General features: G+C 36.4%; 1 protein-coding gene across 36 annotated transcripts in view; it reads left to right on the plus strand.

Moving 5' to 3' along the window:
• The window catches only part of madd (MAP kinase activating death domain), a 90,819-nt gene extending 67,854 nt beyond the window's left edge, over window positions 1-22,965 (plus strand). For 23 of the 36 annotated variants that reach the window (XM_062967961.1, XM_008105059.3, XM_062967960.1 and 20 more), the window contains 12 exons: window positions 28-136; window positions 1,059-1,121; window positions 1,541-1,661; window positions 2,056-2,161; window positions 2,970-3,080; window positions 4,988-5,095; window positions 5,182-5,346; window positions 6,065-6,137; window positions 7,615-7,721; window positions 14,800-14,869; window positions 19,456-19,502; window positions 21,183-22,965. In XM_062967961.1, the coding sequence (XP_062824031.1) occupies window positions 28-136; window positions 1,059-1,121; window positions 1,541-1,661; window positions 2,056-2,161; window positions 2,970-3,080; window positions 4,988-5,095; window positions 5,182-5,346; window positions 6,065-6,137; window positions 7,615-7,721; window positions 14,800-14,869; window positions 19,456-19,502; window positions 21,183-21,290 (1,188 nt within the window). In that variant the 3' untranslated portion in view covers window positions 21,291-22,965. The remainder of the gene's footprint in view (window positions 1-27; window positions 137-1,058; window positions 1,122-1,540; window positions 1,662-2,055; window positions 2,162-2,969; window positions 3,081-4,987; window positions 5,096-5,181; window positions 5,347-6,064; window positions 6,138-7,614; window positions 7,722-14,799; window positions 14,870-19,455; window positions 19,503-21,182) is intronic. The other 13 variants (XM_008105116.3, XM_008105135.3, XM_062967975.1 and 10 more) reach the window with 2 other exon arrangements.
• Window positions 22,966-26,360: the final 3,395 nt, after the last annotated feature.

Consider the following 26,360-nt stretch of genomic DNA (forward strand, 5'->3'; position numbering starts at 1 on the left):
TAATATGTTGCCCCTTTTTCTTTCAAGGGTAAATCTCATAATTTGAAGCAGACAATAAAAGATAATAAACCCAGCAGTCTGGCAAGAGCTGCAGAAGATTCAAGTCAACGTGTTTATCTCTGTGAGGGTCTTCTGGGTAAGAATTAATCTTTATTTTATTTGTAATATGATTTTTTAAATAATAGATATTTCATTGAATTTGCAGCACTCACATTTCAGTTTTCTTTTAAAAATACAACAAACAAAAAGAGAATAATGGAATGAATTAGAACTATTCCAACTGTGCATGTACAGCACTTTTATACCACCCTAACTGGCATGATTGTGTCCTGTGGGACTTAAATTGTTTTGCAGGCTGTCCAGCTAGCCAAGCTACTTGTCACTTTTATTTTCAAGGAATATTGTTAAAAAGTAAAGATGATAGGTAGCTGGAAGCCAGTGTTTTTCTTGTGTCTGCTGGGTAGTGGTATGAAATACATATTTTATTTTTATTTGCTGGTGTGGAAGAAGAAAGACTGGGATGATTTGTTTGTGGTCTTGAAGAAGGGATGAGAAACTTGCTTTGAGTAGGGTGTTTAGAGGTGATTTTGAATGAGAGATGGGAGACAGTGAGCCAATTTGTCTTCAGAATTTTGAATTGCCCTCTAGCTCAAATTGCTCTTGCAGCCCAGTTATAATTGCCCCTCAGACTCATTATAGTATTTGTTTGCAAATGTTAGAACCATCAAATAAAGTTACTTCATACATTTTAAAAACTACCTCCTAGACCTGATCACTAAACTTGTTTATTTAATTCAAATCAAGCTACCTAGAAGTCTGAAGTGTTTTGTAATTTCCACTATTTTATGTAGTCAGCATACCTAAGAACATGCTGTTAAATATTGAGTGTGGTAATAGTCAGCATATCTTGATGTGTTCAGATAGCTTTGGCACTCTGTTGACAGTATCTTGGAACATGTAGCTTTTTCTCACAAGCTTATTAATGTGGATAAATGTTCAGTCTCATCATTTTTTTCTCTCCTTTGCTGCCTTGTTGCTGCTTGCTTGAAACTTAAAAGGGAGGGATAAAGGATCTGTCTGGGACCAGTTAGAGGATGCTGCCATGGAAACCTTCTCTATGAGTAACAATTTCTCCTTTCTGCTATTCTGTGTGTTTGAAAATTATTTCGTATGTATTTCTGTACTCAGACCTGTTTTGCTCTTGTTCTTACATTTTCCATTTTTATGCATTTGGATCTATTCATAGGTGCAATCACTCAGGATAAAAGGAGACTGGTGCATTTCCATAGGACAGCTAGTTGTAGTTTGTGAGATGGGATGAAATGTGTTGGTGACACATTCAATACTTGAAGATAGGGAAATATCTTGCTCTCCTGTTTATTTTCATCTTCCCAGTGTCTTATCACAACTGTGGTTTTTGGCTGTTGGTTTATTTGATTTTCTATATGTGATAATTTGTGTTTTCAGTTTAGTGTGGAAAGAGTTTGTCATGTGTTGTATAAAAAATGGGCTCTGGATTAATATATTCAATGATGTCTAGGTAAAGAACGCTCCACACTGTGGGACCAGATGCAGTTCTGGGAAGATGCTTTTCTGGATGCTGTGATGTTAGAGAGAGAAGGAATGGGAATGGACCAAGGACCTCAAGAAATGATTGACAGGTATGGGACAGATTTTCCCACATTTTATCTTCAGTGTTGTTTCAACTGGACTGGAGTAGTTTCTGGGAATTTGTAAGTGATTTTATTCTGAGTAATTTTGTTACAGGTAAGCCTCTAAATGTAATTCTTCATATGGGGTACAGAGTTTGCCTTTTGATATGAATTGTTTTTCCTCTACTGGATTTGCTTGTCTTGTACTTCAGGGTTTGTAGAATGAAACTCTTTTTAAAAAAGAAATGTAGGCATACATTAAATTAAACTAGTGCTGGATCTATGGAGAGATTTATTACACAGGAGAAACGTAATATGTGAAGCTTTTTGCTTCCGTTCTTTGCAGAGTATGTGGTTGAAAGTTCAGTGTTGGCTCAATTTTATGAATATTTTCTCCCCATAGGTATTATTCTTTAGGAGATCATGACCGAAAGCGTTTAGAAAATGATGAAGATCGTCTGTTGGCTACACTACTTCACAATATGATAGCTTACATGCTTATGATGAAGGTGCCATTTAAGTTTTTAAATAGTAATTCAGCACATTTTTATGAGACTTCTGGTGTTACAATAGTGATATTTGCATCTTCATGTTTTCAAAGCATACTTCATGTTTACATTGCCTTTCAGCAAAATTCAATCAAGGAATGGAAAAGCAATTGAAAACAGGAAATTAGAGTACAAATTTGGCATTAGAACAATAATGATGCAGTGATCAAAAGCAGATCAAAATATTTGACAGAATTTGCAAAGTATCTGTCTAGTGCACTGGATGAACCTCCTCATTCCCTCCATGCACAATTTTGCTTCAGTTATAACAAAGCATTTAAAATAGAGTACCTGTATGCCTGGGAGAGGTGTCCCTTTTATGCTACTTGAAACTGGGATTGATGGGAAACTTCTGGGAAAGGAAAGATTGAGTGAATTTAATTCAATCATGCCATTGTCTTTCCTACAGCAGTTTAAAGATGTGATGAGGAGAGGGATAGAGAGAAAGATAGCAGGGGCTACAGTCTCTATATGAATCACAAGCATCTAACCCCCGATTCCCTTCGGGGAGATGAAGGCGGGATATAAAAATAAAGTATTATTATTATTATTATTATTATTATTATTATTTCAAAACAGTACCATACTAACTGCTCAAAATGTCATATATTCATGCATGATTTTAAGTCTTTATATGTATTAAGCTTATGTAATACTTCTGGGGGAATGCAGCTATTAATAGAAATCAGTATTCATATAAATGTATGCAAGTGCTTTAACCTATAGCTACAACGATGACAATAACAAAATGCTGCATTTTGCTTTGTAGGTACAAAAGGGTGATATTAGGAAGAAGGTACGCCGTTTGATGGGGAAATCTCACATTGGCCTCGTGCATAGTCAAGAAATAAATGAAGCACTTGACAAAATTTCTAACATGGTAAGTTCACATTTACTACTACTACTAATAATAATCATCATCATCATCTTTATTTTTATCCCGCCGTATCTCCCCGAGGACTCAGGGCGGCTTACAACAGAAACTTGGTAAACATTCAGTGCCGGTATAACAAACCATAAACAATAGAATAAACATCAAGTGTAGAGCAAATCAAAAATAACAAAATTTTAATATATAAATCACACATTTAGGACATGTTTCCTAAAAGATCTAATAATAGTAAACAGTGAAAGCATTAAATGTAACAAGACAGTTTGCGACAAACCAACAGGGCTGAGGTAGTGTCTGTGTCAGAGTGTTTAAGGTGCTGGCCAAATTAGAATTATTATATTGCACAATTCTACAAGTTAAAAGGGATCTATATGGGTCTAGTTATCATCCCCCTCCCCCACCCGTCTCCCAATTCCCTCCCCTACCTGTGTATCTCTGTTTTTTTATGGCCATTGAGAAACAGAGTAGAGTAGAGTCTCACTTATCCAAGCCTCGCTTATCCAAGTTTCTGGATTATCCAAGCCATTTTTGTAGTTAATGTTTTCAATATATTGTGATATTTTGGTGCTAAATTTGTAAATACAGTAATTGCAACATAACATTACTGCGTATTGAACTGCTTTTTCTGTCAAATTTGTTGTAAATCAAGATGTTTTGGTGCTTAATTTGTAAAATCATATCCTAATTTGATGTTTAATAGGCTTTTCCTTAATCCCTCCTTATTATCCAAGATATTCGCTTATCCAAGCTTCTGCCGGCCCGTTTAGCTTGGATAAGTGAGATTCTACTGTATTTGTACTCCACTACAATTGGCATTATTCATTGTCCATAAGTTGAAATTGGATGCAGGTTAAAAATGAACAATTTTTATACAGTGTATTTAAAACAAGATAAATATATTGCAAATAGACTGGTGAACAATAACCACTCTGTGAAAAAACTCATCCTTAGAAGCCACTTTCTGTGGAAATGAGTGTAGTGCTGTTGGGAGACTAAATAAGTAGCTGAACTGATTACTCCTGACTTGACCAATGACTTTCTCTGGCTTGATAGGAAGACTTTGTACCTCAGATGTTGGGCTGCTTAATAACCCAGACCTTTCTCCATATTCCAGGAGTTCATGTGCTCATTACTTTGATAATAGGTTGCATTCCAAAACTTACAATAGTTGTTATGTCTGCTGTTTTCCACAATGAATAGGTATATTTGCATCTTTAAAAGGCCCGTTACTTTGCTTTTGACATTTCAGTAATACACATAGTCAAAAAAGGTCCTTTCTTGCACATATATGTATAAATAGTGTGCATATATTTATATACATACACACATTTATGTGTACATATGTGGGTTGTGTGTGTGTGTATTAAAATACAGGAATTGCTACAGTATGGGTAGCTTGTTCTGGAAGTATTCTTCAATGCTTCTGTTAAAAATAATAATAAAAATAATTAGGGTCCTATTTTTTAACAAATTCTGCTCCCTTGCACATGATTGTGAAAATATAGCTATTGCTTTTGCATGTTATATTTTTGAGATCTATGAATATTTATTGCTAGTAGACTTTAAAAACATAACCAAGTACAATCAGTGTGAGCATTCTCATGTCTCGCAGATTATAATGTGAGGGGGGATTAAGCATTGTGTAAAGGAGCTCTGCTTGTTTAATACTTACACAGATAGCTAATAGAAGGAAGGAAAACAGCTCTGACCCTCAAAATTAAGAGCTATATTATACCATTGCAGCAGAATTTCCTATTTCGGTTTTAATCAATGTTCTTTAGTGGTGTCATCACATCTTATAGACCTTTTTGCGCTGGTTATAGATACAGTATATCACTTGGTAAAGATGCAGTTAAGCTGATTGCTCTGATTTGGATTTCCCCTCGCCTTTTTAGAATGGCAGAGAGCTTGCAATTCGACCCAGCGGTAGTAGATACATCAAGAAGCAAACATTTGTTGTACATGCTGGAACAGATACAACGGGAGACATCTTTTTCATGGAGGTAGTGACCGAATTTAATGATAACAAAGCTACTGCTGTTATTTGAGTTGTATAATGAATGTTGTCTAAGAATATTTATTTTCCCAGGTATGTGATGATTGTATTGTGCTGAGGAGCAACATTGGTACTGTGTACGAGCGCTGGTGGTATGAAAAGCTCATTAATATGACATACTGTCCCAAAACAAAAGTACTTTGTCTGTGGAGAAGGAATGGCCAAGAGACGCAACTGAACAAGTTCTACACCAAAAAGGTACAGCTTCTATAATATTCTGTCACAATAGAAAGATTTTTTGGCATTTAATGTGAGACTGTTGTTCGATAGGGTGTGCAGGAGATATCCTGGAATGGGTTTGTCCTCCCTTCAAAAGTCAAGCTCTTCAAATAGACATATTGCTGTTTCCTGATGCTTAGCTATCTTTCTGTCCAGGCTTTGACATTGAGCCAACTAGCAACTATCTGACAATTTGAGAAATTGTAAAAATGTTAAATATCAGAATTGTTTTAAGGAGTCAAACTGTGTAAATTCTTTACCTATTATGGCAATTTTAAACTTCTGAAGGGAAACATGTGCCACATTGCTACTATAATGTGAGTTTACAATAGGATAGATGCAGCTGAAAACATTCTGAAATGTTTGCCACCTAAAAGTATTTTCCTGTAATTTGTGGCTGCTGTAACACATTATTTAATAAAATGGCAAACAGACATCTGTAGCTTTACTTACAGAGGTAAACCATAAGACCATGTAATAGAGTCTCTGTGCAACTGAATGCCTGCTTACATATCCTGTAAAAAATAAACATTAATGCCTTGAAGTACTATTTGTCTTTTTTTTTTGCTTGTTAGTAGTTTGTGTGTTAGTGATCTTCATTTCCAGCTACTGCATAAGCTCTTTGTGTGTGAATTTCTTTTGTATATCTGCAGAAACACATTACCACTTGTATGTATTTTGCTGTCTTCTGTTGCAGTGCCGGGAATTATATTATTGTGTAAAAGATAGCATGGAGCGCGCAGCTGCAAGACAACAAAGCATAAAACCAGGTAAAATCCTTAAAAGGAATACATAAAACCTTTCCAGAGTTCTTTTAGAGTTTTGAATTGCATGAAGTATGCCATACTTTTGTCATTACATGCTTCTTATTTGCACTGGGGGTGTTGATGCTCAAAATTAATGATTTGATTATTGTATCCTCTGTGTCCTTTGAGCAAAAAAAGTACAACCTTGTTCATTGTTTAAGTTGTTCCTGAAATTCTATAGTTTTCATTTTTAAATTAATAGCAAATATGTATAAACAACTATTGGTTTGGGGTCTTCTTGGTTTGAATGCAATTTCCTGCTTCTTGGCAGGGGGTTGGACTGGATGGCCCATGAGGTCTCTTCCAACTCTACTATTCTATGATTCTGTGATTCTTTTTCTGTACTAATTCAGTCAGCATTTCCAGAAACAAAGGAGAGCTAAAGGTGCCCAAAGCTGCAAGATCATGTTTAGATACTAACAAATGCTTCAACTGTAGATACTACCATATTTAACCCTCAGCCTATCTAATCAGACAAATTTACCATCTTACCAAGTCATAAACCCCATCCCACCCATTCCATTAAAAGGGCTTCCAAGTATGGATATTGTCCTATAAATCTAATTGAGCATGGATATTATTCAATTTGTGGAGATGTTACACACTAAAATTCTTTAAATTCAAGATGTGTAGAGAGAGAAAGATTTTTCTGACATGTTTACATTGTAAAGTTACATCCACTTAGGAGAGGAGTCAGTCAGGAAGACTACAAAACACCCCAAGATGGAGAATTCAGCAAAGAAAAAAGATCCCAGTGTTGCTGTCAGTCAACAAGTAGACATAATGACTTTAACTGAGATAGGGAAATCCAGTTTGCCTTTACCTGAATGAAAATTGCATCCTCTTCAAGGAAATCCAAGACAGGGAGGAGCCCCACATAAATTTCTTAAACAAAACGTGCATTTTTAAAAGAGTTCTGCAAAGATCATAAAATTTCTGAGACATAGTATTCACTTGGATTATATTGACATTGCTGTAAAGGTCAAATTTAAATGTGCTTGTCTGTCTAAATTCTGTGATCAGTCCATTCAAATTTAGCATATTATATGGGAAATGTTCTTGGTAATTAATATTCCAAGATAAATATTAATATGGCACATTGCCACACTAATATATTGGCTCCACCCAGATTTCGACAGATTACTCAAATAACCAGACAAATCTCTTAAAGCATTAATCATGCTTAGTATTCAAAAATAAACAGTAAAAGACAATCTACCTTATGAATAATTTTGAAGAATCACGTGTACAGTGACTTGTTACATCATGGTGCTGCTTTTACTTATCAATTGTACAGAAAATGGAAATGAGCTTCAGCTTTATTATGTGGAAATAATTTTGTGCTGAGATTTTAATATAGTGTGATAGATTTTAGGTGTCTGTAATTCATGTTTAATTGAAGTGCATTTTTCTCCTCCTTTATACTCCTTTTGCGCTGCAGGCCCTGAATTGGGCGGGGAGTTCCCAGTGCAAGATATGAAGACTGGTGAAGGAGGGCTTCTTCAAGTCACACTTGAAGGAATTAACCTGAAATTCATGCACAGTCAGGTAGGAATTAACATCACAGCAATAGTATTTGTGCATGAAGCTTTTTGAAGCACATCAGCAAATGTGTTTCCTCTTCCCAGTACTGACAAACAGAAGAAACATGCAAACATATGAAGAATCATGCTGGGTCAGACCAAGGACCTATCAAGTCCAGCGGTCCATCTATCTGCTAAATCCTTTAGTGTCACCATAAGTCAGAAACGACTTGAGGTAACACAACAATAACAAGCATTTACATCGACTTTAATTGATTTTAATTGGCTATTTTAATGCCAATTTCCCCAGATTATATAAATCCTTCTGGACTCCTTTATATTCCGCTTAAAAAAAAACCTTTTTGCAATCGGAATATTTTGGTTTTAGACAGATACATTGTATTTACCAACTCTGTGCTACCAAGATAAACAAAAGGATTTTTTTAAAAATCTATAATTTATCTGCTATTGGTATACAATGGGGTTGTTCATTCAAGATTTGCTCTATAGTCTATAGACAAGAATGCCTTTTGAACTGGAAAAAGTACAGTTCAGATTATGATGCAAGTATGACTATGTTTGATTTTCCAAAACACTTGCAGCAATACTTTATAGTCTTGGAATGCTCTATACAGAGTGGATGAATATTGCAAAAACACATTAACCAATCCCATGGAGCAGTTTACTCACCACCTAATTGTGCTGTATTCTTGCCCACTCATATTATATCGAGGAGTGGAGTAGATATTGCAGTTGCAATTTTTTTTCCAAAAAATATCTGTTTCTGCATTTTTATGGTTCTTCTGTTCAAATGTAGAAATTAGTCAGTACACAACTCTGTTTTCCCCCATTCAGCTAAAACACATTAAATATTTGCTTTCTTTTTACATATAGCATTTTCTCTGGGTATAGAGGACACAAATAGAACTGTGTTCCTTTGTTCCCTTTTCTGGATGTGCTTTCTGCTTCTCTTGATCATTGTTTTTCTTTTGCTTTGTGTTCATGTTTGTTTTGCATATGTTGCAGAATTAGGACTGTGTGTATGTATGTCTGCGAGCGTGTGAGAGAGAAAGATTGAGAGAGAGAATGAAAGAGTATGTAAAGAAGAAAGAGATAGTTACATTGTCAGTCAGTCTTTTGTGCAGTGTTCTGTTTTTCTTGTAAGCTCGCCTTCTACTGTTGCGAGTTGTGGCTGAGTTTTAGTGAAGCTGCATATATATAAATGGGAGAAATGTGCATGCAGGTGGAAGCTTTTTTAAAGTTTACACTGAAGCCACATGCACTGTTGAAGAGTCAAATCTCTTTTCAGTTTAAAATTAATAATCTTATGAGATTGCCCGATGACAACCCCCCCCCCCCGATCTTTTCAAGAGTTGTAGCTATGAAATGCAGAGAGTCAGCAGTCAAATTTCATTTTATAATCTCAATTTGAATTATATGTTGCTTGAGCAAATGTGTGTTCCCAAACGTGTGTATGGTAATCCTAATGTGGGAACTGCAGCACTAATGGTGAAAAAATTAGGAGATGAAATAACCCTACTGCTACCCATTGATTCGTTTTTTGTAAAGGCCTATCCACTTGCCCTCAAGTTCATCTCATTTCTTATTTTGGAGGTTACCAGGTGGTGTGGAGCAAAATAGATTAAAACAACATTCAGAGAAGTCATTTAGAGTAGACAAAAAAGCTCAAGCACTGCTGATCTACATTTGCTCTTGTAAATCTCCTCACCATCCTATTTAAGCCTTCCAATACAAACTGAGGTGAATCTCCAAATTTGCCTCACAGCTTTCCCTTCCATTGCTAGATTTATAGAAATCAACTGTATGTGAGTTTTCAAATTATAAATTATTCAAATCTAGTTAGGGAGGGAACCTCAATTTAAGCCTTAGTCCTATTAGTTCCTGTTAGGGTAATTTTATTAAATTAGTGAAATTTACATAAATATTGACTGATCAAGTTACATCGATTCAGTGGATCTGTGGTAATGGAGACCAAGAATAAAATATAAGCCTCAGACACAGCAGTAAATACTGAAACTGGTCGTTTTACTATGTTTTACTATGTTATTTTTCTTCTGCTTCTTCTCACATATGGTTTTGTTTCAGTGTTTCCTGAAAGCTCAGGGTAGCAGACATTTCAAAAAGTAATTGTGAATGTACAGTGTAAGAAATGCAAAATACAACAATAGCTAAGGACAGTCCATTTTAAATACTCCCAACATACATACATCTGCACTTGGAACACTGGATTCCTCATAGTCTTGGGGATATAACTATTTAAGCAAGAAGAATTTTAAATACTTGTATATTCTAAGATTTTGATTTGCCAGTTTCCCAAGAGGAGGATATCCTTCCAAGATGAAGCAACCATCCTGAAGCTTGTATGAAATTTGGCTACATATATAAGGAGCTGCCCTAGGTGTGTAGAAGATATACTTTGAGACTTTGGGAGTCAAAGCCCACGCTAAATTGTGCCTAGAAATAGTAGGGCAAAGTTAGAAAACAGGTGAGAGCACAAGTATCTGCAGCGTCTGTTTCAATTTGTCTCATGAATGCAGTTGCCTTTCCCCCCAACATTATAATTTGCAGCACATCCCAGAACTCAAGGATTTCGTCTTTGTTTTCCTTAGGGATTTAAATTAAGACTTCTACTTATATTGGGATTGGGTTGTACCAGTAAAGATCTGTGCAAAAGTTGTCTCTGGCTGCTTTAGAGGGACTGAGCTAGAGCCTAGAGGGGCTTGTCACTTGGGCAGGAGCAAAGTGACAAGAAATTGTTGAAAAAGAAATCTATCAAGATGTGGTTTGCAAGATGATACACACTGAAAGAAATAGTTTAGGGATTTATGTTACTCTGACCTATAGCCAGCCATATGTGTAGAATTGCTTGAGGTAAGAGACTTTGTTGACTAATATTAAAAGCTATATTTTTCAGTATTAGTCTTGTATGATGGAATTTCCCCTTTTTAATACCTTTAAGCTCTAAACAAGAAGTTACATGGAGGACTGGTTTTATCTTAGTCTTTCATTCATGGATTATTTGTTACTTTATAATATATCCTTTATTAATTATTTCATACCATCAGAAATGGCTGAGTAAATTAATTGAGTAGTTAAAATGCAAAGTAAGAATTATAACTATAAGATACGAGTGAAAAGTGAATTAACATTGTTTGATAGTTAGCAGACTATAGGACAGTGATTAATTATTAAGGGCTGGGCAGGGATACTGATATTCTAGTGCCATATTTGAAATATTTATTGCTATAAGTTTGTTTTATTGAGCAACGAGATAATAACAACTTACAGTAGAACAGGGGAGATAATGGATTAAAAACATTGTAAGGGGCAGGATTAAATCAATAAATCAAAAGATAAATCCTAAAATGTATCACAATACATTTATAACAGGGATTTAGTTATGTGGGGCTTCAGAGGTACTAACAGAAGAAAATCTCATACTTTCAATAAAACACTGTTCAGTGTCATAATTTATATGTCATATTACATCCAGCTCACTTGATCATAGTAGATACTGAGAAAGAGTGCAGAATGTACTCAAAATGTATTTCATACATCAAGTGCTCCTAGAAATATCCTATATTTCTTCAGTTTTATGACACATGGTTTTTCCATATAAAATCTCTAAAAACAAGGTGTGTCTTAGAATCACGGGTGTGTGTAAATATATATATCATAGGTTATCACTCGTGGCTGAGTATGATTGTCTTCTAGGAGTAGAATCTTGGTGGTGGATCCATAAGTGACTGTAGAACTGCATGGTCTTTCGCAGTGAGTACATACATTAAGATTAGCTTTAAAACAGATGAGGCTGCCAGCAGTAGAATTTAGATGTCATTTATTCAGAATTAGAGCCACTAATATGCTTGCTAAGTATGGAATCATAGTAGGAACTATTATAAGGCTGGAGAGATAGAAATCTAGGAATGTACATTATAGGCAGTCCTTGAGTTACAAAAATCCGACTTACAAACAACTCAGAATTAAGAATGGTGGTGAAACAACAGGGTTGCTGTGAGATTTTTGGGCTGTATGGTCATGTTGCTTCTATGGTTGGCATCTTCAGAGGTTCTGTTGGCAGTGAAGCAAGTGAAGTGTATCTGTGGAATGTTCAGGGTGGGAGAAAGAACCCTTGTCTATCTTGTTTGTAACTTGGGGGCTGTCTGTACGCACACACACACACACACACACACACAAAGCAGACTGATTTCCATTTTTTTGTGAATAATTGAAGCATTTGGTGCATGTTATTGCTAACAAATTCGTGTAAATTCCTAAAACAGCCACTAGGTGGCAAAGTACAAAAAATTTTCAGGTAGGGGATCCCAGACAGGGTTGCAACCCACAGATTAAGTCACATTGATCTATTAAACCAGTGTTAGGGTAGTAGATACATAGCTGTTGTTATCCTTGTTTTGAATATATATGTATGTATTTTTAAGTAAAGGCATTCACATGAAGAGGAAAGAGTTATGCTTGTTTGGATATGAAACCTATCATTTCCGTTCTGAACCAAAGTGCTAAATTAATGAGTGGAGAATTGTCATATATGAGTTTTGGTATTTGTTTTTCAAAAATTCATTCACATATATATATATATATATATATATATATATATATATATGATCTGAATTTTTGAAAAACGAATACCAAAACTCATCTACGAGTATATACACACACACACACACACACACACACACAAATATATACATATACACACACACACCTACATTTTTCTAGATGCTTTCTCTTCTGCATGACAAAATGGAAATATAATGGTTGATTTGATGCCATTTAAATCTAGGAATTCAAGAGTTTACATAATAGTTTCTCCCTTTTCAATCTTCTTCTATATTTATGTTTTCTAAATCATTGTAGGTCAAAATAACACCTTATCCAATATTGAAATCAAAGTAGCCTCAAACAGTGTCCTTATTTCTGCTGACTGTATTACATCAGGTATCCATGACAGAATGTGGTGTCTGGATTAATTCAATTTATAAGATGGAAATGTGAGATTCAATTTTCCAGAGAATTTGAGATATATTTTGTAGTTGAACTGGAGACTCATAACAGTTGTTTATAGCTTATATATTAGCTGGACAGCAGCCAAACAGAAGAGTTATGAGGAAAAAGAATGGATGATATATTTGAAGTGACACATAGAGTGTATTTACTTTTCATATGTATGAGAAATTACTGACTTAGTAGTAGCTCCAGAAGTGTGTATACCATTTTGAGTGTATTGAATGTAAGACAGGTTTAAGAGTAAAAGTCAGTTAAAATACATCAATGTTTTAAGCACTATTTTAAAGTCTGCTAGACAATGTAAACAGTTAGGAAACAAATTTGCAAGATAAGCTCAAAATCTAATATCTTTGAGTGTTTTTAATGCCTTTTCGCACATACTCATTAACATTATTATTAAGGTTAAGATACTGTTAGAGGAGGGATTTTCTTTCTTCTGCTGTTTATCATATGCACACACTCAAGTGAACTGCATGTCCTTGTTGAGGTAGGAAAGGGGGGCCGAGCTGTCCAAGTGACAACCCTCTAGAGCTTTTCATACTTGGGTGAAGGAATACCTCCAATAACCTTTTCAGTTAATATAAGGTCTAGTTTGAAACAATTGCAGTAGCCGTTTATTCAGTTGTGAGACATATTTCTAAAGGAAACATTTTTGTTTCAGGGCTATTCCATCTTTCCCCAACACTCCATACAAATATTTTGCCACTGCAAAATGCAGTCGACCTGTTTATATTTTAGTATGAAATTCCTCAATACACACACCTGCAAGTACTTTTTAGGTAGGACCCATGAGATTGCTCAGTTTGAGTGGCATAGATTTTCCCCATTTTTGACATTGTAGAAATGTATGGTATTTGTTTTTTGTTTTTTTAAATAGCACTTTTGTTTTGTTTATTAGAGGCTAGGTGTTTTCATTTGTAGACTCATACACAAGGAAAGCTTTAAAAATATAGTTGACTATCAACCTTTCTGTGAACTTTTTTTCTTTCTTAAAAAAATAATTTCATAGCCAAGTACTCTCCCTCTCTGGTACCAAATGTTGTATTGCAACTTTTGAAGGGACAAAACATGCTATTTTTTCTACCTATTTTATGTGCCTCACTTAACTCCCTAATCTGACCACAGTAACATTTCCTTTCATTTTTTGGGAGAGGGCATATTTTACTGTTGTCACCTTATGTGTGTAACATTATGTAGGAAAAAGTGATTGGGATTTTTTTTTGTTTTGAAAGATGCAATAACTGAAATATAGATACTCTCGATTCACCTTGCTGCACTCCTTCCTCATAAAATTATAAATGCCTCTACTTTGCTGAAGTTATATTTGTCAAGATAGGAGTAGAATGAGCGAGAAGACACCTTGGGCCCTGAATGGATAGTTTGTTTATTTCCCTCTGCTTGGTTTGTGGGTCAAAGGAAAGAAAATCTGTAACTTCATTTTTCTCAATTTCATTTTATTTTAGCTTCTAGTATCAAGTTGCAGTCACTAAATCCTGAATGATGATGATGTTAGTCATGGAAATATAGCAAACCTCTGGTTTGGGTGGGATGCATGGCACCTCTTGCCTGCCCTCTGTGCTGGAGGAGGATGCATGGAGAGGCATACATTTAGTGGGATGGGACAAGATCAGAAATGACAGACCAACATTTGGGAGTAGTCTGTGTCCCTCCTTCCGTTGCATTTCAAAGTGTGTGGTTTTTTGTTTTTGTTGAGTGCCTGAAAAGGGTAGCAATGTTGGATATGTCAGAGTTACTAACTCCTTCATTTCTCTTCCATGCTTTCTCCTCCTGCAAGGAGCGGAAGGTACTCCATCTTCTGCTGTCTTTGCTTCTTAGCCTGTTAAGTTTGTTGATTTCTAGCACTGTGGCAATTTTTCAGTATTTATTTTTGAATTTCCCTTTCTTTTGATTTAAATAGTAAATAGTTGTTGAATCGGTAGTGCTACAATATTCCAGGTTATAACTGCTGTAGTGTGTTCTTTGGATTTTGTTTTATTTTAAACTGGGCTCCTCCTTTATACTAATCATATGGTTTTTCTCCTGTTTTCTTTCAGGTTTTCATAGAGCTGAATCACATTAAAAAGTGCAATACAGTGCGAGGAGTCTTTGTCCTGGAAGAATTTGGTAATTACATTATTTTGATACTGGGTTTGTACTGACATGGCAGTAACTCAAATTTCCAGTTGCCTCCATGAGGCAGAACTGTATCTTTTTGCTTATAGGCTTTATTTTTGTTGGAATGGGACAGTGACTTAGGATCAAAGAAACAGCATATAAAGCAGCTTGTGCCATATAAATCTTAGATAATAAGAAGTATTCATTGTGAAAAATATAGCATTTTTATCTTAGGTGCTGTAGAAGCAGGGAAATGCAAAAAAAGTAAACTATTAGATGTGACATGAGATAAAACGTTAGAACATTGAATGATATTCTATTTTGAGGAATTGAGTTGTAAACCTGGAAAATCTATGCTGCAAAAATCATTTTTCATTGAATTCATAGAATGTGGTTCTTGTATATTTCACAACAGACTAACTCAGCTACAGTTCTTGAATGTGTATTAGATCCAAGGAGAGTTGAGGCTAAGCATGAGACCTTTTAAGTGACATCTATTTTGACATATAGTAATGTGCTGTAATTTTGTTCAAAAGAACATACACTTAAAATAACTGTTTCTTACAATAATCTATAAGCTGGAAACAAGGATTTTTGCTCCCGTAAGAACAAATTAAAACAATGCTATTCAAATGATCGAGCAAGATAATTTTAATATTATGACATCTTTCTGAGGTCGTACAGAATGAATTACCTTGCATGTCTGAATGAAAAATAATAAATTCATATGAGTAGTAGCATTTTTCATACCCGAGAGACTCTTTTGTAATGTAGCAAAATATATCTTCCAAAACAAAACAAAAACAGTCTATGTGGATGCAAAATGAACAATTATTAATTCATCTGTCCTGCTTAATTTGATGCATATATTGGTTTAATGATTCATCTAGTCACTTGTGGTAAATATGTATTTTCCTTTTTGGATTTAAATAACATCTCACTCTTTAGGACCAGGTGGAAGATGAAGAACCTAATTTATAACCCCTGTTGCATTGTGATACTATGCACAGAGTTGCCTTCTTTAATCTTAAAACCTAAACGTTCCTAAGATGGAAAGAAGAGGCCACAATATATGTAGTCAAAATGTAAGATATATACAAGGAAATCACCCAGTAGATGAGAGCCATCGTTACATAAGTTACCCTTAATACTTCTAGCTTTGTTTTTTAAATTCTTATCAAGCAAAAGTGTTTCTGCATGCTAGTCTTAGAATATTTGTTTTCTGACTTGAATTGAGAAGCCTTGCGGGAAAGGGAATACTGTAATTCCATAGTTGTAGAGTGACTATTATTCTTGATAAGAGCAATGCCTGGATTTTCTGGTTTGAGGAAAAAGCTTCCCCAGACATTCTTTACAAGGTCTTTGAGACTAAATGTTTTAATAATGGGCACTTAAGTGACTCCAAAAAGGAAAGGCGGTCAGGTAAAGAAAGAACAATTATTTCTTTCTTAAGAAGAGAGAAAACAGTAGCAGTAAAAAAGACCTTCTGATCAAATCTAAGAAGGCTTTGAATTGTGTAGTAAATTGAAAGGGACTTCAGAGTAGTACACGGATTTTTTCCACCTTCTAATGTGAAGAAAAGTCCAAATAAAGTATGAAACAGGTTCTGGATGAAGACAGTGCCAGTCAAATATAAGGTTTGTCATTCTGAATTGGTTTGGCAAGACCTCCCATTTATTAGGAGCAAATAAGATATTCAAGCACTGATAACTCTCTTGAAAACATTGAGATGTTTCCTTGACAGTAGGAGGGAGGAGATTAGGGAAATTCCAGTTTATACTTTTAAAATTAGGCTTGTCTTCTTCCAAAATGACCAAGGATCCAGGAGATAATTTCCTGTTGATTTCTTGTCATTAATATGAGAGGAGTCATCTCTGCCCAGAAGCCTGCTTTTTCAAACATAGCACATAACATCCAAGATAGGGGTCCCCAAAATAAGATCTGTGGGCTGGATCTGCCCCCTCCCCCAAGGTTGTTTACATGGCTCCCACTCTAAACTTTAGACTACAGTGGCCATTCGCGGCCTTCAGCTACTGCTTCTTGCTCCTCAGCTCTCCTTTCTGTTCCTTCCCTTTCCTTATTCTGTCTCACTCCAAAATGGAGGGATCCTCTCCACCCCACTCTTGCTTCTCATACCTCATTTACATCTCTCTCTCTATCTCCCTCCAAAATGGAGAAAAATTTCTCCACCCTCTTCTGCCTCTTGAGTCTCTTTTCCTTTCTCTAGCTCCCTCTAAAATGGAGGGAATCTCCTCCACCCCCCTTACTTCTTACATTTCCTCTCCTCTCCCTATTCTCCCCCAAAATGTAGGGAATCTTTTCCACCTTATTCTTGTTCCCTCTAAAATGGAGGGAGGGAGGAGGGGAGAAAATAAGAAAGAAAAGTAGGTAGGAAAAAAGAGAGAAGGAATTCATGAAGCATGGTGTAGTGGTTTGAACCCCAGACTGTGGTTCTGAACTCACTGGGTGACTTTAGACAAGTCACACACTCTCAGCCTCAGATGAAGACAAAGGCAAATTTCCTTTGCAACATTATTGACAAGATAGGGATGTTTTAGGATTGCTCTAAGTCTGAAACAACTTGAAGGCACACAACAACAACAACAACAACAAACTATAGTATGTTATCCCAACAATCTTTGGTACCATGAACTGGCCCTCTACCCATTTGAGGACCCCTGATTCAAGGTGTACTGTAGAATCTGTTATCCATTATGTGCATGGTCAATTAACTCAAATTGTCAGAAAATATAGTTGAATATAAGATATAATGTACTGTAGTCTCATATTTCTCACAAATCATGGGAATGTCTCCAGGAAACATAATGTTAAATTTATTTTTGTTGATGGGCATATATAAGGAAACATGAAAGAAAAAGAAAAACTGTTTGTTCTTTTATGTTCTGTTGTTTCTATTACGTTTTTATCTTTTGAAAATAGATTTATGCAAAAGGATCCTTGGTACATGTATTTTCATCTTGAGTAATTTCAGAATCAAAATATGAGAATGACTACATAAATATTGCAACAATGACAAAACGGTTTTAGCTTCCTTATACCAGGAAGATATTTTAGTTCTGAATGACAAAATGATATGGCCAATGAATTAACTTTACCTTGCAATGTCATCATTTGTTTGGTTTTTCTCTGAGGAGAATGTAAATGGAAGTGTAATCATAGGGTGATTGTTTGGGTTGTGGTGCTTTTTTGGGAGGAATTTTTTTACACCAGATGCGGCAGGTTTCTTGCTCTGAAATTTGAGTTACTGCTATGTATTTGTGCTTTACTTTTTGTGGCCCCCTTCACTGTTGCTGCTATGAAAACCTTCATTCTCCAGCAGGTAAAGTTATGCCCCAGTCCCATTTCTTTATTAGTACTTTGTATTCTCATTCACAGGACAAGAGGCTACAGGATGGAACTTGTGTACTTATTCCCCTTGTTTACTTATTCTTTAACAACATCAGTCATCAAATCTTATTACTTTGGTCGGGGAGTGGGAGAGATAATTTATAATAAAATACTTATTTCTGAACAATATTATTTTAAATTTGTTTCTCAAACCTATTCTTTCCTGTTGAAGAGGTTACAGCACAGCCCTTGAGTTGGGGAAGCAGATAGATTTAGTGAACACTGATCATCCCATTTCTAAAGCTGTACTTCTCAGTCAGGGACTTTGCAGGTCCCACTTTGCCTTGTCTTTCCCTTTCGATTCTGTTTTCCTCTGGCTAATTTCTTGTCTGTCAAGTTATTGTATTAGCTCTGGTGTGGCTTCTTTTCATGCTTTATTTTTTAACTCTTCTATGGTAATACAGAATTGTAATTTTGTTGGAATAATTTGATACAAGTGAATTAAGTAGTTTAGAAACTAAATTAAGGATCTTATGCTTTCTATGACTCAGTCCCCTAGTGCATGAATAGTGCCCTATGGGCATGTATGTCATGTTTTATATAAATAGTATTTTCTCAGACCTTTTCTAACATGTTGACATTGTGTTGCAGTTAATGCCACATACTTTTTAAATGTCAGTATTACTCTGTTTGCATCATTGAATCTTTAGTGCATTGTATTAGCCCATTCCTTGGTAGCCTTTTGTCACTAACTTATGAAAAAATTGCATAAATTCCAGGTCCTATCCCTTTTCACCCCACCATATAAGTATTTCTATTAAGTTTACGTGTTCATAGATTGTCTTTTTTCTCTTATTAGGTGATGTTATGTTTGATAAGACATTTACTCTTCTTATCCTTCTTTATCAATCATAGATGACCAATAGGTATTTGTCTTTTCAAAAATTCTTTCAGACGTTTTGTGATACTCTGCAAGTAAAGGATTCAAAATTGCTTTGCACGTAAAGGATTCAAAAGGATTCAAAATTCTTTCTTATAGTTTTATTTTGAGTACAATTGTCTTTTGAGTCTTCATCTATGGAAGTCGGGAACCGTAGTAATGTATATAAGCTTTTGACTCAGGGCACATGCAGCAGCTGTTTGTACATTTCCCTTACCTTCAACTTTGGGAACAATATACTGTTGCTTTTATTTTTTCATCTCTTTTTTTGAACTCTTTATTTTGTCTCTTGCCCGTCCGGTTTTAGTTCCTGAAACTAAAGAAGTGGTGAGCCACAAGTACAAGACACCAATGGTGAGTCATCTATTATGTTGTCTGGTTAGTTTATTCTCCTGTCCAGCACTGTGGGATATTGACATTCAGCTATCTATTTTGTTAACTTTGAAAAAAGATGTAAACACTGGTGGACTTTTTATTTTTGTGTTGGTCCCTAGAAAGAAAATGGGCTTAAATGAGAGCAGTTTGTACATAAGAAAATATGTGATAGGTTATGTTTAGTTGAACTATTTTGTATCAAGATCCGTTAATTCTTTAAAAAAATGCTAGAAAATTGAGCTCTTAATTTCATTATGACAGCAGCGCAGCTGCTATTGATGAAACCTTTTCAAAGATTAGAAATTACTATTTTTCCATTCTGTTTTTCAGAAATTTGAAACGCCTAGCTTTTAAGCTAATAAAATAAGTGAGAATCTTTAATCCCATTACTTAAGTCTTCTCTTTTATAAACCTAAACATATTTGCACTGGTATGAGAACATAGGATCTTAGAGTTGGAAGGGACTACACGGGCCATCCAGCCCAACCCAACTCCCTGCCATGCAGGAAAAGCAGAATGAAAGCACCTCCAACAGATGGCCATCCATGCTGTGTTCAAAAGACTCCAGGTATTGAGGAACCTCCACTACACTATGAGGCAGAGTTCACTGTTGAACAGCTCTTACAGTCAGGACTATAACCACTTTAATCATTCCCACTTCATTATGCTATATTATTTTATTTATTTAATGGAAGTATTTATATCATACTCTGCAACATAGGATATCAGTACAGTTTCAAATAAAATCATTTTAACCAATAAAAACACAATAAGTTAAAACTTATTAATAAGACAATTACGATAAGTTTTTGTGTGTGTCAGGAGTGACTTGAGAAACTGCAAGTCATTTCTGGTATGAGAGAATTGGCCGTCTGCCCTGGGGATGCCCTGATATTTTGATGTTTTACCATCCTTGTGGGAGGCTTCTCTCATGTCCCCACAGGGGCAGCTGGAGCTGACAGAGGGAACCCACCCACTCTCCCCAGATTCGAACCATCAACCTGTCAGTTAGCAGTCCTGCCAGCAAAAGGGTTTAGCCCATTGCGTCATCGGGGGCTCTGTACAATAAGTAACTCCGTACAATAAGTTAAAACAGCAAGAGTGAATTAAGCTTAAAATAAGAATAGAATTCTAAAGCATGGTATATTAAAGCAAATTATTTATTAGCTTATATATTTTTTAAAGTTATGTGTAAAAGTAGATTTGAATACATAACAAAGAATAACAGATTAACTTGTTTTGATCACTATCAAGAACAGGAAAGGTACGTCCTTCTGCTATTTTGATTCTTTGCATAATAACGATTTAAGATTAAATTTAGGTAATATGTACTTTAAATAGTGAATATTTACATCTAATGCTGAACTACTTAATCATATAGGCATATTTAGATTCATTGCTTATAAAAACATTTCTAGATTAACTGCATTCAGTCCTGTTCTTGATTTGATCTTCAGGTATTGTATGTTTCCTATCATTATGAGTGGTGGAGATTGGGGCGTTATCCTTACAAAGCATTACATCTCATCCACCAGAGCTTTCTATGATCCATTTAGAGATAAAGGATCTTTAAGATGTACAATAAATGTAGCCCCGACCTTGCCAACCATAAAAGGAGATTACCAGTGTCTCACTGTCTCACTTTCTGATGTCTTTTAGGCTCATGAGATCTGCTACTCCGTGTTGTGTCTTTTCTCTTACGTGGCTGCAGTTCGTGGGAAGGAAGCAGAAAGCAAAAGCAAACCTCCTCGTCCAGTGTCCAGCTGATCCAGGGTCACTGATAGGAAATGTGTTAGCGTGTAATACTCCCAATTTCTGTTGTTCTTACAGGAATTCATATAACCATCTCCAATGCAAATGTTTTTTTGTTTAGTTGACCTGCAACTTCCCTTGCAAAAATCAGACATCACTATTCAGTCCTGTGCTGAAACTGTTTTCTCTAGCATTTCTGAGTATTGGCTTCCCTTATACAATGTTATGATCTGTTCTTGCCAGCCTTGGAATTAACTTTCCTAGGCAATTAGCTCACAATGAGGTTCAGTTGCTTTTATTTTCAGTGGTAGCATTCTTATTTGTAATCTATTTATAGACTCAAGCCTCTGTGTTCAGGTTTACTATTTTGCCCACAGTGGGTATCCGCTCAGACTTGCCTGGGTCACCTATTGTTGCTGCTGTTGAAGTGCTATGCTCTTCATTATTTTGTTCTTTACTTATGCTTGTCAACATGGAATTTCTGCCACATGACCTTTCTGTGTTCTTGAGCACCTCCAACCATTCTACAGAAAGGCATGTTTTTTTTCTGAGAATGGAAACAAAACTACACATTAATTATTGTGTCTTTAGAGAAATAGTTAGAAATCATGATGGCAGAAGGGAATAGGCAAGCCTCTCAAGACTGATATGCATGTACTGTACATAGTCTTTTAATTGGAAGACTACCAGCCTGGTAACATTCCAGTAGTTTATCTTATATGTGCTCATAGTGATAGATGCAATTCTTCATGATAACTGTACAGAATTGAGAAAAGGGAAAAAAAAGTCATAAACATGAAGAATAAAATGAAAGAAAGGGAAAACTAATCAAAACAGAGAAAGTCCTCTTGGTTGAAAAATGACATTGTTATCCAAAGCACAATCAGTTCTGTTTTATGGTGTTGGAAACTCATCTGGTTATGAAAATAATTTTGAGGAATACAAGTTTATCAATAGCACTCTTCCAAGGCTCTTTGTAGTCACTGTTTCTGTCTAAACTGTACTTCAGGGAGGAGAATCATGCAGCCTTCCAGATCAGAGGTTCTCAACCTGGGGTCCCCAGATGCTTTTGGCCTTCAACTCCCAGAAATCCTAACAGCTGGTAAACTGGCTAGGATTTCTGGGAGTTGTTGGCCAAAAACTGGGGACCCCAGGTTGAGAGCCACTGCTCCAGATGATGTTGGATTGCAACTCCCAGCATTCCTCATCGTTGATTATTGCCAGTGCTTCTGGAAGTTGCTGTTCACTGTCACCTGGAAGGCCACATGAGTGGCCCTTGCTGTATATGTATATCAAATAATTTTGCAAAAACCGTGCTACTGTGCAATGAAGCCTCCCTCCCAGATAAAGTATCCAGGTGACACTTTATTTCTTAGTATGTTGAAAAATGAATGTCTGAGATGTCTTTTCTTTTTAGTGGACTCTAATGCAAAAAATGCACCAGGGTGCTTGGAAGAGAGGATCTACAGTATGTAATGAACTCTAGAACATATGACTCTCTAACTTTTGTTGGAGTGCTAAAAAGAAGTAACAAAATCAAGTAAATGAGTTTACTCCATACCGTTTGGCCTGTGAATGGATTGCATTATGAAATAGTTGAATGGAAAGATGTAAATATTTCCGTACCACATCTATTTATAGAAAAGTGTACAGTTGTGTGGATGTGAAAAATAAACTACCCTTAAACTACTACTGACTGTTTTGATTTGTACCCTATTAGTTTTACTTAAAATATAGATGACTATTTCAAACAGTTACAAAATATGTGATAACCAAGATACTTGTAATATAAAATTATTTTCTTATTCAAAGTATAGTTCAAGCCTACAGATATTCTATACATGCACAAAATGCATACTAAGCATTAGAAATAATCCTGTGTTTTGATTGATTGAAAGAAAACCTTTGAGACTTGTGGAGCAAGAAGGTAGAGTGGTCTTTTGAAATTCTGTCCCTTTGACCAGGTACCCTATCCTCCAGTTTTCTTGGCTCACATGCGTTTGTATGATGGTAGCCAGCTGTGTCTGATTAGAGATTCTGCTGATGGTATTGTCCACATTGCTATTCAGTATCCAGAGTTAACCAGTGTGACCCCAGTATTGGACAGTCCTTGGCTTTTGGTGCTTGGAAAGATCCACACTGAGACTGCCCTGTTCAAAGTGGCTCAGGGTTTTATATTTGCCACGATAACCATTGGTCTGTCCAAGTGACATCTGCCCCATTCATGCTGCTAGGAATGCTCTGCATCTCATTTTCTGTATTGGGTGAAGTTATGGTGATCTTTGTATGAGGGAACAGTGTGTATTTTCTGTTGTCATGGAGAAATGACTATCTGGAGGGGTTTAGATTTGCTGGGACTCGAATCTCTTTAGGGGATTGACAAGGATTGTCCAACCCAGGACATGGATGGTTTTCTGATAACTCTTGAGGAATTACCTGCTGCCTCAGCAGGCAGTTCTGGTTTCAAGCAAGGCTATAGGACAAAGGCAACTTTGCCCACTGTCCATTAAGGGTGAGTAGGAAACAGATTTGCTATGGCCTTTGGCTTCCAGAAGTCCGTTCCCCCCCTCACCACAGTTCATTGTTTGGTGGAGGCGGAGGGAATCATATCCTGGACTTAAAACTGCTGTGGGAGAGGAGTGTAGTACATTTCCCCCTTGTTTTCCAGAGGGGATGTGAGAGGACCTGGGATGCAACATTTGAAGACCTGGAGATAGGTGTGCAGATTTTAGACCTCAGGTCCTCCTCTGCCCCCATTTCTTTTAACTGCTTTGGGCTCAATACATATTGCTTTTTCCATTTGACATAATTTTATATTGAAGCTTCATATCTTCTTTTTTCCCATTGTCATCACCTTTTTTAACATAGGTATCAAGCGTTCTGTTTCTCATATCAGCCAACAGATAAGCATTTGTGGCTATCATCTGTTATACAGGGCACAGTGAAGGAAATCTAATCTAAGGTTGTCATTGTCTGTAGTGTGTATTAACAATTTATTTCTTAGGTCAGTAAAATGTTTTTGAATGGGAAAGGTGTCATTGAGAGAGTTAGGTAGTAGTATTTTTTTTCCTTTTTAAGGATCCACAACCCAAGTTTCAGATTTTTTGAACTGAGATTAGGTCTACATAAACTTTAAGCATCTTTTGCAGATGTATTTAGTCCCAGATTTTCTTTTCCTCTTACAGCTAGGAACAGCAACTGCATTGTAGCTCTTGACACTGCAGTAAATTATATTCACCAATAGGATGTGTTTTCGAGTATAAGAATCTTTAATTTGGTTTAATTGTGGCTCCTTCTATTGACGAGATTATATTTTAGCAAAAACTAAAGCTACCAAATCCTGCATAATAATTTGTCTCTTCCCTCTTTGATTATTGTTGTAGTCTCTTTGAAGCAGGCTATCCAAGAGAGTACAAAACAATGATAGTGTAAGTGTATGCACTAGAGATAATTATAAAGATCAGGATGCCTTTGATCACAGTATAAAAAGGAAAGTTACCTTTAAACCCAGTTCAGTTGTCAAAAGTTTTTGATCTTTTAAAAATAAATGTTAAATGTTATGTCTTAAACACTAGTTGTCTCTGTTTCCCTTTTTGTCTCAGTGAAGTGCATTAGCTGTAGCTAAGGCTTGGCTATTTTTTGGTTTGTTATCTCAAGTGATGGCTTATTTTTAGATGTCATTGTCATTCTCTTAGTTTAATGCCAGAGATGTGGTGGTACACCACTCATGGCTGGGGATAACAGATGGAATGCGCAATAATCCTTTTAAAACTTATCACTACCCATTTTAGGCTGTGGTGCTTCTATCCGACTTTAGTCTTCACAGGTCAGGGCTCCTTACTGGACTGCTTTGTTGTCTCAAAATAGATATCTATCCTTTGAATTGCACTACAGGGATACTAGTGTAAAATGAATATGTTTTCTCCACTTAATATTAGCTAGACTGTAATCGTGAAATCATGTTGCTGTTTCACAGCAAAAATCACTGAACACGTGCAGTGATTATTAGGAGTAATTTATAGAATCATAGAATCATAAAATAGTAGAGTTGGAAGAGACCACATGGGCCATCTAGTCCAACCCCCTGCTAAGAAGCAGGAAATCGCATTCAAAGCACCCCCGACAGATGGCCATCCAGCCTCTGCTTAAAAGCCTCCAAGGAAGGAGCCTCCACCACAGCCCCGGGGAGAGAGTTCCACTGTCGAACAGCTCTCACAGTGAGGAAGTTCTTCCTGATGTTCAGGTGGAATCTCCTTTCCTGTAGTTTGAAGCCATTGTTCCGTGTCCTAGTCTGCAGGGCAGCAGAAAACAAGCTTGCTCCCTCTTCCCTATGACTTCCCTTCACATATTTGTACATGGCTATCATGTCTCCTCTCAGCCTTCTCTTCTGCAGGCTAAACATGCCCAGCTCTTTAAGCCGCTCCTCATAGGGGTTGTTCTCCAGACCCTTAATCATTTTAGTCGCCCTCCTCTGGACGCTTTCCAGCTTGTCAACATCTCCCTTCAACTGTGGTGCCCAAAATTGGACACAGTATTCCAGGTGTGGTCTGACCAAGGCAGAATAGAGGGGGAGCATAACTTCCCTGGATCTAGACGCTATTCCCCTATTGATGCAGGCCAGAATCCCATTGGCTTTTTTAGCAGCCGCATCACATTGTTGGCTCATGTTTAACTTGTTGTCCACGAGGACTCCAAGGTCTTTTTCGCACACACTGCTGTCAAGCCAGGCGTCCCCCATTCTGTATCTTTGATTTCCATTTTTTCTGCCGAAGTGAAGTATCTTGCATTTGTCCCTGTTGAACTTCATTTTGTTAGTTTTGGCCCATCTCTCTAGTCTGTCAAGATCGTTTTGAATTCTGCTCCTGTCTTCTGGAGTGTTAGCTATCCCTCCCAGTTTTGTGTCGTCTGCAAACTTGATGATCGTGCCTTCTAACCCTTCGTCTAAGTCGTTAATAAAGATGTTGAACAGAACCGGGCCCAGGACGGAGCCCTGCGGCACTCCACTTGTCACTTCTTTCCATGATGAAGACGACGCATTGGTGAGCACCCTTTGGGTTCGTTCGCTTAGCCAATTACAGATCCACC

This window comes from Anolis carolinensis, chromosome 1, assembly GCF_035594765.1.
Source record: "Anolis carolinensis isolate JA03-04 chromosome 1, rAnoCar3.1.pri, whole genome shotgun sequence".
NCBI classification, from domain to species: domain Eukaryota; kingdom Metazoa; phylum Chordata; class Lepidosauria; order Squamata; family Dactyloidae; genus Anolis; species Anolis carolinensis.